The sequence below is a fragment of the Rhopalosiphum padi genome, chromosome 1, assembly GCF_020882245.1.
Source record: "Rhopalosiphum padi isolate XX-2018 chromosome 1, ASM2088224v1, whole genome shotgun sequence".
Taxonomy (NCBI): Eukaryota; Metazoa; Arthropoda; class Insecta; order Hemiptera; family Aphididae; genus Rhopalosiphum; species Rhopalosiphum padi.
The window spans coordinates 91,643,108-91,659,072 of record NC_083597.1 but is presented as its reverse complement, the minus strand read 5'-3'; the positions used below and the strand labels follow the sequence as shown (position 1 = coordinate 91,659,072).

Genomic DNA, 15,965 nt, shown 5'->3' with positions numbered 1-15,965 from the left:
CGATTATAAGATAAATATATTTAACGGTGCATCTCAATTATACTTGCAATAGTTGTAATATTAAAGAACACAATTACACAAATAAGTGTTGCTATGCTAATTTTTGTAAAATTATACTATAATACATTAATACATATTATTATATATGATAAATATGTAAGAGGTATGTAATAAATATTACTTTTTATCATGAATATTTCATTTTAAAAATAGAATTTCTAATTATTATAATATGGTAATGAATAATGAAAGAAATATGTTTTATTTTATGAATGTTAAGGTAAAATAACGGGTTATGTGAATAAAATAATTAATAACTTTTTATAATATACTAATTTCTTGCAGGTATGCTAAATCGGTGGTTTAATAAAGTCCTATGGACAGATTTAGGTTAAATATTTAGATCTGGAGCACATTTAATTTCTCTGCGATGTTTCATTTTTGATATTTTTGATTTATTCAATACAGATAAATGCAAATGCGAATGTAAAAGTAATTTTTCGAGTTTCTGACATCATGTCTATATTATATAATAAAACACCAATTATGAAATTGTTTAAGGGACTTTGCGTATGAAACCAGAGATTGGAACTTAATGTTCTCAGTTGAATCCAGCCCCAACTGGGCTAAAAAATAAATAAATAATAAATAACTATCTACATAAATATGAAAAGAAATTGAAGAGTACGTGATTGTAGATAAACTAATATAAAATAAAATGTGTGCATTATATATATTTATGGCTTAAGCATTGACGGTAATAACTGATTCTGTGCTTCCATTGATGATAATACACGGTGGTAACCCTCTAGAAATCGTTTCTATCCAACACATGAATAATATATTGATTTCCTCATTATTTTTTGGAGTAGTTCTGTAATTATTTTTTTTTTTAAATCAATGTTTCTTATAAAAAAATAAACTTTACCATACTTACAAGATGATAAGATCAGAATTAAACGAATGCAGTTCAATTAAATCTCTTAAAAATAATGTTTCGGAAATATACTCTTTTTGTAAATTGTACTCATCAAATTGATTCTCTAGAAAATAAATTAAAGTTAAAATAATAAGTTTTTATTGCTTTTTGGATAGTTGATTATTTAATTACATAACACCGAAAAGATAAAAAATAATGATTTATTAGTTAAAATATATGCAATATATACTATTTTTTTTATGTTATTTATAAATATATGGGTCGTGGATAAAGAGTTTTGTAGCAATGTTACATATGTATATATAATAGAATTAGTAGATAATTGCACATATAACTTAATTGTATGTTACCTTTGGAAGATGCGCGTTCAAATAAAGAATTAAAATATGTCATTGTGGTAGGATCAGTGGTGTTTGATAAAATTATATCCAAGTAGTCGAAATCAATACGATACAATGATAGCAATTGTTTTAATCTGAAAAATATATGTTCATATATTAATTTTTTTTGTCTTTATATTTATCAAGCATATTGTATAAATTAAAAATATTCTATCATATCATATCACCACAATTTCGTGTTGAATATAATATTATTATTTTTTAGACGTTTTAGGTAGGTATGTAGTGAATAATTTTCCAACAGCTTGCATTGTTAATACTTGGAAAGAAAAATATATTAAATTAGAATATTAAAAAAAAAATTATACGTTAAGTCCAAATTTATATTAGTCATTACAACTTACATAATATGATAATATCGCTACGATCCCTATTAGTTTAGCCCACTAGTGAAAAACTAGTTTGGTTTCTACAAACTTTTGAAATGTTAAAAATTACTTCCTATTCCAAGTTTATTAGACTTTTAGACTTGCACATACATTAGATATCTCAAAAAAATGTTTGTAGTTACATTTTATGATACATAAATATAAAATAAATGCAGGAAAAACGGAAATCATTTTCTAATATTATATTTTGATCTTGAGTTTTGGTTACAACATTATTCCAGAAAATGTTCCCTAAAATATAATAAAAAGTGGTGCAAAGATTTAAATTCTAGACGAAGAAGATATTATGTAGGTACGTCTTATTTAATTACTTATTCTAAGAAAAAAAATTAATCTATAAATAAGTCAGTTTATAAAATGACACTTCCAGAAATAACATACTAGATACTGATACTATAGAGGTGAGAGCCATTTTTCAATTTTATAGAAATACATTTTCATGGAGGGTAACATATTTTTGAGAGGAGGGATCGCTTATTTATCCTCCCCCCTCCCGTGTATACAAAATTGTGGATTATTGTAAATATTAAATTTACTGATTGTGTATAAATAAAAAAAAAAAATGAACTAAAAACTAAAATATATAATAGGTACATAGTTACTGTAAAAACAATGTATCTCTATTTTAGTTGGAGTATACCTACATAATATATAAATACATACTACTATTATTATTTATTTGATATTTCTAATTTAATAATTTTTTTATTAAACTAAAAATAAAAAAATAAAAATGATAACTATAGTTTTTACTTGTTTTTTTCTTCAGACAAACATTCAACTTTGTTAGTTACACCAAATATTCGAAATTTACAATTTTTCCACGTAATGCTATGTTTTAATATATATGAAATGATCAACGATAAACCTAAATCAAAATTAAAAACAGTTTTATTATAACCAATAAATAGTAAGCTTAATAGTATAGCTAAGCTTTCTAAGATAATTTACTATAAGTATAATAGTAATCTTATCTAACCTCCATCACTGTACAACCACCACACATCGACTGTCCCATGATTTGGTTTCTTCTTTTCAAATGAAAATTCCTTGATCTTTATTTTCACAAAGCAATCTGCCACCCTACAATTATTTTCTATATTATACACTAATCATAAGTTAGGAAAGCCAACCATTGTGTGAATATGTTAAATACCCGGTTTAAAAATGTATTTATAGTATTAAACTATAGTTTTATAAACAATTAAAAAAATATTTGTTTAATTTATTATGGTAGGTAGGTGTATAATGAAATATATTTATTTTTTATTTTTAAGAGTAAAAAACCAAATTAATTAAATCGTTTGTTAATAATTTACAGGATATTTTTAAAATTCTCAATGTAAGCATTAATATTTTGGTATTTTTAAAAAAAAATATCTTAAGATGAATTTTTATTAATTTTTTTCGAAAACAAACACTATAGGTACATTTTGTTTATTTAATCCATTTCATATTAATTTAAATTTTTACCATAGGTATTTTCTGTTTATTGAGTTATAAATTTTAATAACAAATCAATTGTAAATATTGATATTGGTAACCACGGGAACGTATCGATTAAATGGTCAGACATACAAACATGCTTATACATCGGGGATATAAAGTGTTTCTATACTTATAATTAAAAACCTAAATAACTAATACAATATTAAAATAAATAATAACATAAATTATTTATACTTTTGTTGATTTCGAATACTCGTATTTTGAACTGATTGCGTTTTGTACAGAATTTCTTCCTTTTTACTTAAGTGCTTAAAATCTTGGACTAATAAATTTTGATCTTCAAAACTTTCAGTTGATGATATACGAACCATGATTGTTGACATTCCATTTATATTTGCCACACTAATACGGAAATATTAATTATACATATAGTCATAATTAAGTTAATATGGAATATTTAAAATTATATCTACTTGAAAATATTTAAATAAGTTTGAAGATCTTGATACGGGCAATTTAGCCAATCAGATTTGTATCCAACCATTACTATATTTGGTTTAAACTGTCCATGTCCACAGCTATATACCATATGAGTTGCTAAATCCAATCCAATGTTATCAATGACAACATATAAGGATTTGATTCCAGAATTTCTTAACCATTGAATTCCTTTGTCAAGGCGTATTTTCTTTTGTCTTGGTGTAAGTGACATCTTTTTAAAAATATATCAATCATTTTAGTATTTATATGAAACTGTTACATATTTTTTATAGCCAACCTTTTCAATATTGACACACAGTTGTATACCATAATTCTTAGTAATCAAATGAGCTAAAGAAACTAATTTTTTTCTCGACTCAGGGTTTCCAGAAAATACAATTAAATTAGGTAAATAGTTTTTAACATGATATTGAATAGTATTGGACTTGTACACGGCTTTTATAAATGTTTTTATGTGTCGTGTTTGCTTAGAAGATCCCCAATTTATCACTTTATTTAAATATAATTTTTAATAATACAAAATTCGGTTAGTTCATTAGTTTGGCAATTACAAGCAATTTAACATACCTTCTTTTTTTCTAGCAGCAATTCTATATAAAACACATACAGCACAACCAACAATTGCAGACATTTTTTTATCGATGAATATCATTACTAAAATACAGATAATAGCTGCAGCAAGACTTAACCATTTGTTATAAAACTAAAATCATAATTAAAATTAATTAATATTTTATTGTTATAAAATATAATTGTATATAGTTGGTTACTCGTATATACAGAATTTATTTTTATGAGCCTCATCCCCTCAATAATCCATCAATAGGCCAATCTATCACATGTTTCTAATACTTTTAGTCTTAAGCCTAATAATTTACCTTAAAATCTCAACATTAAATTATTATTATCGAAATTTCTATTCAATATAACCAGGCATGTATACAGGGGGGTTCACCCCCCCCCCCCCCCCCCCGAAATAATTTCGAGTAACGAGAAAAAAATTGTTTTATTTTGTTGTGGTACAATTTGTATTGCTATATTTTGTAAACCCCCACCCTAGAAATTTTTTTTGTATATGTGCCAGAATTTTACTACTGCTGTTATTAAATCCAATCTCGCCAATCACCACTCCATATAATACTCAATTATTTCATAATCGATTGTCAATAATAAACACTCTATGTAATATTTTTATTTATTTATTTTTCTATCCTGTTTATTGTATAAATATAATTATAATCTGTAATTACTGAGCTAAATTAATTTCTTATAAAATTCTTATACAAATACATATTATAAACTCGAGTATATACATATATAAATTGTCATATTGACGAGTACCTTGTATGTCGGCCTCCAACCCAAAGGATTAAAATATGCAATATGAAATGTACATAAATTTAACATAGCATATGCAGATAAGTAAATAGTTGAGATCAATGAGGCAATATTATTTAATTCACCTGAAAAATACATATTAAATAATTTTAGATGATTTCGAAAAAAAAATTGAATTAACGTTAACGATTTTATTTAGTTTTGTTTATTCAAATAAATTTTATTATTTTTATTTTTGTTAAGTTGAGAGAATGAAATTAAATTCATTATATAATTTTATTATATATAATTTATTTTTTATTGTATAGTACATATAACCTATTGTCCTATTATAAATAAACGATCAAAAATATCGAACCCTATTAAATCATGTGTAATATAGTATAATATAGTTTTACAAAAAAAATAAAAATTGTTATTCAAACATTGAGTATTAATTTGTATAGCTTTAATAAATAAAGATAAATTTAAAGGCTTACAATATACTAGACTTGTTATAAGAGTAATTTACATTGGTAATGATGCAAATTGCAATTTGTAATGTAGTTATCACATCATAATACATTATGCAGGTAATATATAAAGAACATTTAATTAACTAAGTACCTCTACCTACTATCTAGCTCAGAGGTTCCCAAACTTTTTATTGTACGACCCATTTTGAAAATTTTTTAAAATATGGCGACCCACAATATCAATGAATGACCTTTTTTTTTTTTTACCATACAACAGAAAATTAAACTATTTTATAAAATTTTATGTAATTACGAAAAAAAAGTATAATAAGTATAATATATTAGTAAAATTTAATAAGTATATAATTTTAATGTGAAGGATGTAATTGTTTCCTATTTTTTTTCATCACATCATCGATATCCACTTCAGCATTGGTTAGCTTGAGACGCAGTGAGTTTGAAAGTTTCAATTTGCTCCGTAATTTGGTTTTAATAGCAACCATTGCCGAAAAACCAACCTCACAATTATATGATGAAATGAATGGGAGTAGCATCTTTACAGCTTCATTGGAAACAGTTGGATAATTTTCTTGAACTGATAACCAGAAACTTATTAATTTTTTTCGATTGAAATTCATTTTAAACACACTATCTTCAAATAGTTCGATTAATTCTTCTTTAGCTCTTATTGATAACCCACTTGTCATGTCATGTTCTTGAAAAGGATTTGAAATCCATTTCATTTGTTGATAGTTCTCCATTTCACTCAGAAAATATGAATCAAAATTATCTTTTAGTGTTTGTAAATGATCAGAAATAGATGTAATAATGCTATCATCAACTTCTATTTGATTTTCAATTATGAAATTAGAAAATGATTCAAAACAGTCAAACATTTTGTTTTCAATATTATTTTTCCACAACAAAAGTTTTTTCATAAATGCTCGAATTTTGTCGTGAACTGAAAATATATCTCCGCCTATACCTTGCAAATATAAATTAAGTTCATTTAATTTAGAAAATATATCTGCTAAGTATGTAAGCTTTAAAATAAACTTCACATCACGTAAGAATTTTACGTAATCATTTTTTTCGTCCAAATAATAAGTGACTTCTTCGCGAAGTTCGACAAGTCTTGTAAGAACTTTCCCCCTCGATAGCCAACGTACCTCAGTGTGAAGGAGAAGTGATTTGTGAATACTGCCCATTTCTTCGCAAAGCTTCTCAAATAAACGGGACTGTAACGGCCTTGCCTTAATAAAATTTACTATTTTTACAGACGTGTTTAATACACTTCTAAAATCATCTGACAAAGATTTTGATACTAATGCCTCCCTATGGATATTGCAGTGCATCCATGGCACATTAGGGTTAATTTCACGAATTTTAGTAATAACACTACTGTTCTTACCACACAATGCTCGGGCGCCGTCCGTACATAACCCGACACATTTCGTCCATTCAATTCCTTTCGCTGTTATATAGGTATTAAGAGTATTAAAAATTTCATCACTTGTACCTCGAATAATCGGTTCACAGCACAAAAAATCCTCGTGAGATTCATTCATCCATATGTAACGTACGAAAACAATCATCTGAGATAAGCCTTGGATATCTGTGGACTCGTCTAGCTGTAATGAAAACCATCTACTCAATTTAACTCTTTCAATCAGTTTATTTTCTACCCATTCAGAAATTTCATCGATTCTACGCGACACTGTATTATTTGAAAGCGATAACTTTTCAACTTCTTTTAAACATTTTTGATCAAACAAGATTCCGACTGCGTCTTTGATTGCTGGTAAAATTAAAGACTCACCAATTGTGTGAGGCTTACCAGTTTGAGCAATTCGTAAACATATTTTATATGAAGCGTACGTAGCTTTTTGGGTAGTTGCAGTAAAATTAAAAATATTATTTTTGGATGTTTTTAGAGATTCTAGTTTTTTTTTATAAAAATCGAGTGGTTTACCTTTCATTTCTGGATGGTTCGTATCGATATGTCGATGTAATTTGTTTGGTCGCATACTCTCATTTGCAAGTATACATCCACAAATAACACATTGTGGTCGTGGATTTTCTTCGTCTCCGTTCCACGTAAATCCAATTTGCAAATATTCCGGACAATATTTTCTGCAAGTTTTTTTTTGTTTTAATTCCGAAGAACTTGTTGAAGGCTCATCGTAATTTAATTTTCTTTTTTTGACTGTTGACACAGATATTGTCTCCATTTTTTCTTGACTTTGACTCATTGACTTTTTGTTTAACCAATTGTCCATAGTACAAAAAATGAATTTATTTAAAACAAAAAGTACTATTTAATATAAAACTGCGTACGTGTATCGTATTCGATGTGCCGCGTGTTACTGAAAATAATCAAAAGTTTTGAACGTCAAGCGACATTCACGTATCTACTAATTTGTTTCAGATAGGTAAATCGTTATATTTACAATAACTATTCTTTATTAATCTGATTGTGTCGATTTGACACGGCCGCTGGTAAACTCGTAATTGTCACACTCACAGATAAGGATTGACGATAAAACTGAATTTGAACTTTGAACATCAACGAAAAGTAATAGATGATTATATTTTTGTATTATTTAAAAAAATAGCGCGACCCACCAAAAGTATAATCGCGACCCACTTTTGGGTCGCGACCCACAGTTTGGGAACCTCTGATCTAGCTAACTATCTTGTAATTATCAAAATATATATTTTTTTAAATAATGTATTTAATAGTATTGTATAAAATGTAACAGAGTCACAAAGGTATAATATATATTATATATCGCAAAAAGTAAGAACATGACTTCGGTTCAGGATTGTGATATAATATATTTTATGGTATTCAATCCAAGTTATAAATCCGTATAACAAAAATGATTTTTCTAGAAATGATAAAATATTTTTATACTTTTTAAGTATTTATTAGGCATAATAATTATGCTATTATTGTAACAAATTTCACTTTTATTACTTATTAGTCAATATTTTGATAGAAATGTAGGATCTTTATTTAATAAAATATTAGTTTCTCTTGTAATTTAACTTATAATCATTAATAATCACTAAAAATTAAAATAATTTTGAATAAAATGTTATAACGTATAAATGTAAACTATCGTTTTATTACCTATGATAAGTAATACTGATGACACAACCATGGCAAAAATATGTGCACGATAAGGTTCTTTACTTTTTCCATAGCCTTTTGCTAAATATTTAAGATATGGATAAATATCATCTTGTCCCATTCTTTGCAACAACTTTGGAACGGATATTAAAGCAGTTAAAGCAGTACTAATAGTAGCTCCAAAACAACCGAAATATATAGTAATTGGCCACAGCGAAATTGACTGCATTAACTAAAAAACATTAAAAAATAAATGTTAATTTACACGCATAACAGATATGCACCTTAATTATAATAATAAATAATAATTAACTAACATTGTCGTCTTTGTATAATCCTTTAGTGCAATTTCTAAAAGAACAATTTAAATAAAATTCATCTTGAAGTTCGTTTTCATAACCACTCGCTTCTCTTAATTGGACCGATCCAGGTACTACTATTAATACAATGTACGAAGTTATAGTAATTAAAATCGATAATAATGTTCCTTTTGGTATTGAAGCACTAGGATCCTAAAAAAATATTGAGTATATATTATATATATAGGATTAATACTGTCATGTGTACTTTTAAATCCCCCGATATATTTGCTCCAGCTTGTATACCAGTTACGGATGGAAAAAAAACTGAGAAAATTGTAAAAAAAGATTGTTGAATATTATTTTCAATCCTATAGTCTGGATACCAGTTTTGTTTGAAGGTTTTCACTGAAATGTAATGTGAACTCATTTAAATTTTGATTAACAATTAAATATTAATAAATAGTATTGAAATATATTACTGCTAAATCCAGTGAAGCCTGATGCTTTTGCCGCATTACTTTTTGGTCCATTATATGAGCCAATAATTACATTAAAAATACCGACAATTATCGCTATAAGAAGAGCATTTTGTACCTGAAATAAAAACATTTTATAAAGATTTTGATAATGTATAAAATATTTGTATACAGACTTCAGCTTCTCTATCCATGCCGATACAACAAAGTATACTCATTATTATTATAGAGACTACTCCTAATGCTCTGAAATTTAAATTTGAATCTATAACGTGTATATCATTTTGTTGTAGTAATGATCTTAATGATATACAAAATCCAATAGTGTTCATCGCCGCAGAAATTGTGTTGGCAAATGCTAATAGGATACCAATTGACGCTCCAAATTCCGGACCAATTGATCGGGAAATAATGAAATAAAGACCCCCTATAGATAAATGAAATAATAATAAATAAATCAATAAGTCCAACTTAAATATAATATATTTTTACTAAAAAAAAAAGACAAAGGTGATGGGCGGAAAGCAAATATTGTGCCTATGTATTTTCAATATTTTTAATTTTCATCAACTTGTAATCAACCTTAAATTCAATTTTCAAGCTTTTTGATACTAAAAAAAATGAGAAACTGAAAAATTAAGATTCTAAAGTAATTGGTGAACATTGGTTTTACAACAATGTGTTATTTCGTACTTATAATCTGAATGTGTAGTTGTATAGTAATTAAGAATTATTTAAATATTCTTCGATTATGACAGCAGTTCTTGAGTGTATCCAAAAAACGTGGAAATAGTTTTACGTTAACATACAGAATCTGTTTTAAACTAACACCGGAAATAATTCAAAATATGTTTTTTATATTTTTATGGTGGGTTTCAGATGGGTTTCATAGTCAAACAATGAGAAAAAAATCTGTATATCTACAGTTCGTTAAAATACGATATTGATAATAATTCATTTATTTATTTTTAATTGTGTATTAATAATTATCTTAATAGTTATTTTCTTTCCTAGTCTAACACATATAATAATGCTTAAAAAATATTGGGGCTTTTTTCGTATAATTTTTAATACAATCTATCTTGGCTATTATCTAGTCTGGAAAATTTGTTCTAATTAGCTAAAGTAAGAATAGTACTTAAATTTACTATTACTAAATTTAATAGTTACTTAAAAAGTCTAGAAATGTAGTAACTTAGATTATAATTAATTTAACCGATTAAAATACCAAAAAATTTAGCTAAAAATGAAAAACAAATTATTATTACTCAAATAGGTTATATATAAAAAGAATAAATGTTATAAATATTTTTCTATGTCATTATTCATTACTTTAGTTATTATTTATTTTAACAAAAGAAAATATATTGCATTTTAATTATAGTGTTTTAATGTTTGACAAATAATGTTGTATATAAAAATAAATTTAAATTTATTTTTTTAGATTATTAAAAATACTTAATTAAATTGCTCAACAAATAGGTACATGAAAAATATAATTTACTAAGTAACTTCTTACTTCTTAATGAACAATGTGACTAGTTAAGTTAGAATTTATCAATAAAAATAAACTTTAAACTTTCTAATTAGTTGGTGCTAATCTATTAGGGTATCCGTATAGGACTATATACGGTATACCCAAGACCTATAAACATGCATATTTTTCGAATATTTTTGAAAAATTTACCAGCGACATTAAAACGTTTTAAAACTTTTTTTGAATATTTTGGAAATATTATCATTACTATAAATACCCACTATCTCCGGTGCATCCAAATAATCATAATAATTCGACATCTGAATTCTGTCTGAATTTTTTTAGGTAAACACTAAACAAGTATAAAAAGTATGTTTAATTATAAATAGAATACATTGCGATTTATCAATATATATTATTGTTGTTGAATAAATTGGATTATATAAAATAATATAATATGTATCATTATTATTATGCAATTTTAACTAAATTTTTTTTTTTTATTAAATAAAATAATACCTCCTTTTACTTTTCCATTTGTACTGATCGCAGACAGTGAAAAAGTGGTGATTAGAATAATAACCAGTGCAATAAGAATAATAATAATTGAATGAAATATTCCAGCTTGTCCTAAAATCCACGGCATCCTCAAGAAAAGCATCACACCCCAGATACTGAGTAGACATGGAACCAGCACGCCTTTGATCCATCCCAGTTTTATTCCTGGGTTCACTTCTACTTTGTTTTCTTCTTCGTGGTATAATTCATTGAATGATTGAATCTTTAAGTATAGTAAGATCTATTATTGTATAAATAAGCTCAAAAGTAAATATAATAAATCGATATGACTTTTAAATTTATTTAAATAAATTATATAAGTCTTTTTCATATTCTGGAAAAAAAGTTTTATTAATATCTTTATTAATAAAACGTAAAATATAATTAGTACAAACACTAAAAATGTATCTAGTACCTATAGTTAGTTTACTAACATATAATAATTTTGAGTTTAAATAAAAATAGTAAAGTATAGGTACGTTATTTAATTAATTTTATTAAAAAAAATTAATGTATGAAATTTTAATAATATTGTTGCTTTTTAATAATATTAAAAATCCAAAGAGATCACTGTGATAAAAAACCGCATTTTTCGTAAAAATTATAATAGAATAAGTACTTTAAATCACATATAATACAAATAGTGTTTAAAAAAAAATTGACTGTGAAGATAAATATATCTTAATTTCAATAAGATCACTCATAAATCATAATTAGCATAGCTAGGGAAACGTTTTGTGTGTTAAATTTGTAATATATAAAAAATGTAATTTATAGTGCACAGCTATTACAAACAATAAAATTAAATAAATATAATAAAGTTTTTTAATACATGTACCTGATCAATCCACGGACGATTGTTACTTTTAATTTCTTCGTGTTCTGACATGTTTTCAAGCTTTCAAAATTATAACTGCTACATTAAAAAAAATGGAGCTTTATATTATGTATAGTAATTGAGTTATTATTTTAATTAATTAAATGACTCGTACAAAAACATTGGGAATAATAATATTATTCTGTAAAAGTTCACGAGATCTTTACAATAGATAAAAACAATGGAATATTTTACTAGGTATACATGTCTCTAGAGGCTATAATAATTAAAATTTTAACACAGATGAACAAAACGAACTATCCATAAAATGTACAATTATTGTACGTGTGATAAGAAAGTTAATTGTTATTATTTTTTTATATTTTAAATTGTAAATATTAATTGAATATTTTAATAATAACATATGATATAAGTAACCAACTGACAAATAAATGAAATGAGTGAAAATGAAAGTATTATATTCAAATAATACTGCAGCCACTGCGCATGACAATAAATTAATTTCTTTAAAATAGTGAACAAGTATATTATAGTATTATACAGCTATTGGCTAATCAATATTTGATCATAATAAAAATTAAAGCTGAAAACTAAAGGTGGATCTAAAAAAAAGTTTTATGCGCTAAAAGGAAATGGACAATGTACTAACAATCTATAGTTATACTACTGATTATAGTGAGAAATAATAAATTTAATTAAAAACTAGTAGGTATTACGAATTACGATATCAATAAAATCAAAAATAACCAGGAAAGCACAAACAACGACTGTTTCTTATACGCTCCAATTGCTTTTTTCAGTAGGTGTTATAACTGAAATACAGAGAACTGGACATCAAACTTTTTCATTATATACCTATATATTATGTATTTATTATATACACATATATATTTTTAATTTTTATAAAAGCCAGAAGCCATCTTTTTTATTTGTAATCATGTAATTTTACGCACATTTTATCAAGTATTTTAATATGATTTATATACACATTTTATTTTTACACAAAGCACTCGTTATTTGTATTTAATTTTGCGCTTTTAAAAATTATTAAATTAGTGAACTATTGATTTTCGTGTATTTTTTATAATTTGATAGGATTTAAAGAAGAGTATAGTTGCACCCTGCTAATTTGTAGTGTATAACTTTAGCCATCTAAACTTAAGGTTTAATTTTTTATTAATAAAAAATTAAGTTTATTCGATTATTCGATATAACAAAGTATTTTTATTCGGTATATAAAGTTAAAGTTGTGTATAAATAAAAAAATAGTAAATAAATTTGGTTTGTTTTATTAAAAAATTGATAAATAAATTAAATTATAGATATTTAAGAGTAACAATATAATATTAGACTCAGAAAACGAGTACCTACATATTATCTTACGTTCAACATCATTCTGTATATTATGACAATGAAATAATTATTTTTAGACCATGCATATTGTAATTATGTTGATATTAGGCAGAACTGATTAAAAAATAATAATGCTATAATTTATTTTTCTGGTTACGTCATAAAACACAAACATGTATTTACATAAACTATTAAAAATAATACATAATAAGATTAAAACTACGATTATTGATAGACATCGAGCACTTAGTATTATTGTTGTAATCCGAGGTTGGAAATTTATAGTAGGATAAATGAAATATAGATATTGAGATGGATGTTTTAGCTCCATCATAAATAGTATTTTTATACTAAATGTAATTTTATTTAAATACTACTATTTATAATTTATTATTATTTTGTTTATTGTTTGGTTCATATACTTGTTTTTAACACCATTTATAATAGTCACCAGAGTGTTAAGAAATTAAAATTCAATAGATCGAAAAAACACGGGGGTAAACGTATTTTAATTGACATGTCAACATTTATTTATTTTATAATTTTAGGTAATAACTTTTATAAAGTATGGTAGTGATACTTGATATTCATTAAAATCGTTTATAATAAAGACAGTGTCTGCTTAGTACAAGAAAAAACCCTGGAGCATTTGTTAAGATGTATCAAAGAACAAAGAACATTTTCACCAAGTGTTTATATTGTCATTATTTGTTTATTTAATTTTTTTGTGCTATTTAATATTTACAGATAATTAAAATATTTGGCTTTTTTTCTAAAAATGGCAATAAAAAGATATTCGAAGGGTTAAAGTTCTTGAAAATTTAATACAAATTTCCGTGTACGATATTCTAATACCTGTATTAAAATAATTAAAAATCAAAGGTATAATTTTTTTGTATGCGTATTTGAAGTTTACATTTTTATAAAATCACGAAAAACTATAAGTATTTTTAATTTTGTAGTAAGAAGAATTATAAATCGTTAATTTTTAATTGAAGTTATAAGTATCAGGGGAACTAAACGATCTAAAAAATATACTAACACAATTATTTTTTATAGACACTCAAAATATGTTCAAATTAGAACAAAATTATGTATTTTAACGATGAATTAAATGATTTTAAATGATTTTATGATTTTTGATGTTAAAAATTTCATCTTTTTATATTATTATAAATTTTATCATAGGCAATGAAATTTTAGATTTATTTTAAAATATTATCTATGTTTAATGTTTTACGGTATTTACAGGAACATGTAATATTTTGTATTTTGTTTAGATACATGTTACAATAATAATAATTAGATATTAATAATATAATAAATGCAATAGTTATAGTAGAAAAAAATTATCAACCAATGATTAAACTAAAATTAAAATAATTTTTTTGATAGCAATATCAAAATAATATATTATGAAATATACTTGATGAATAATGATATAAGCTGATTAAGCTGATAGACCGTTTCCGCTGAGGATCGCTTTTCATATACCTACAATGATATATCATTGAATTCAAATTCAACACATCTGTAACAGTGACCCACTCGACACGTTATGTACAGCAGAACGGTACCCACTTGCTTACCTTTTTTGTTTATTTTATTATTAATATAAATAAAAAAAAATAAAGTAATATATATACTTAATAAAAACATTTTTCCCTTAAAAACTCATATTATATTAGAGGTGTAAAATAAAATAAGATTAAATGCTGGTTTTTATTATTATTTTAATATATCCGAAGCAACAGTGAATATTAGGTGATATTGACAAAACCAAAAAATAAATACCTAGATAATATAGAACTATATTATATAGAAGTATAACAACTAACAAGTAACGATACATAAATACTATTATAGATAAGGTTACTTAAATACTAGATGATACGGTAGGGAACTTATATCTTGTTGAATAAAATGATGGCGATTGAGGTGGAGATAAAGTTAGGGTCTAGTTAAGTGTTAAATACATATAAAGTACTTAGTATCAAATTATAAATAATAATACAATTAATTATAATTATTCTTCATATATATATATGAGGATTTTTAGATTCTGAGGCAAGCAATATGAATGTATTGATTGACTATGATGTGTGTGTCTGTTTTTCGTGTATTTGTACACGATAAGTAATCGATAAATACTTTGATTTTCAAAAGTGGCTCTGGTAGCAAAATGGTTCTAATTTGTACTTGCCCCTCTTTGGCTATTCAGAAATTTTTTTTAATTGAAAGTATTGAGATAAATGACTATACAACAAATTGAAAGTGGTAATATAAATAAAAGGTCACTATTATAAAAACATTAAATTAGGTTACTAGAACAGTCTATTGATCATTTCCTAT

General features: G+C 24.9%; 1 protein-coding gene across 2 annotated transcripts; it reads right to left on the bottom strand.

The window, feature by feature from the left end:
• Positions 1-714: 714 nt before the first annotated feature.
• LOC132917255 (bumetanide-sensitive sodium-(potassium)-chloride cotransporter-like) lies at positions 715-12,346 on the bottom strand. 2 transcript variants are annotated; one of them, XM_060977902.1, is made up of 17 exons: positions 12,261-12,346; positions 11,384-11,645; positions 9,564-9,814; positions 9,391-9,505; positions 9,177-9,316; positions 8,927-9,121; positions 8,610-8,841; positions 5,022-5,143; positions 4,248-4,383; positions 3,958-4,169; positions 3,653-3,891; positions 3,414-3,581; positions 2,710-2,813; positions 2,484-2,598; positions 1,291-1,415; positions 938-1,043; positions 715-874 (listed from the first exon to the last, which is right to left on the bottom strand). In XM_060977902.1, the coding sequence occupies exons 1-17, from the start codon at positions 12,309-12,311 to the stop codon at positions 745-747; spliced, it is 2,703 nt and encodes a 900-aa protein (XP_060833885.1). In that variant the 5' UTR covers positions 12,312-12,346; the 3' UTR covers positions 715-744. The 2 variants fall into 2 exon arrangements, with proteins under 2 accessions (XP_060833885.1, XP_060833886.1); XM_060977903.1 differs by lacking the exons at positions 11,384-11,645; positions 12,261-12,346 and adding an exon at positions 11,075-11,190.
• Positions 12,347-15,965: the final 3,619 nt, after the last annotated feature.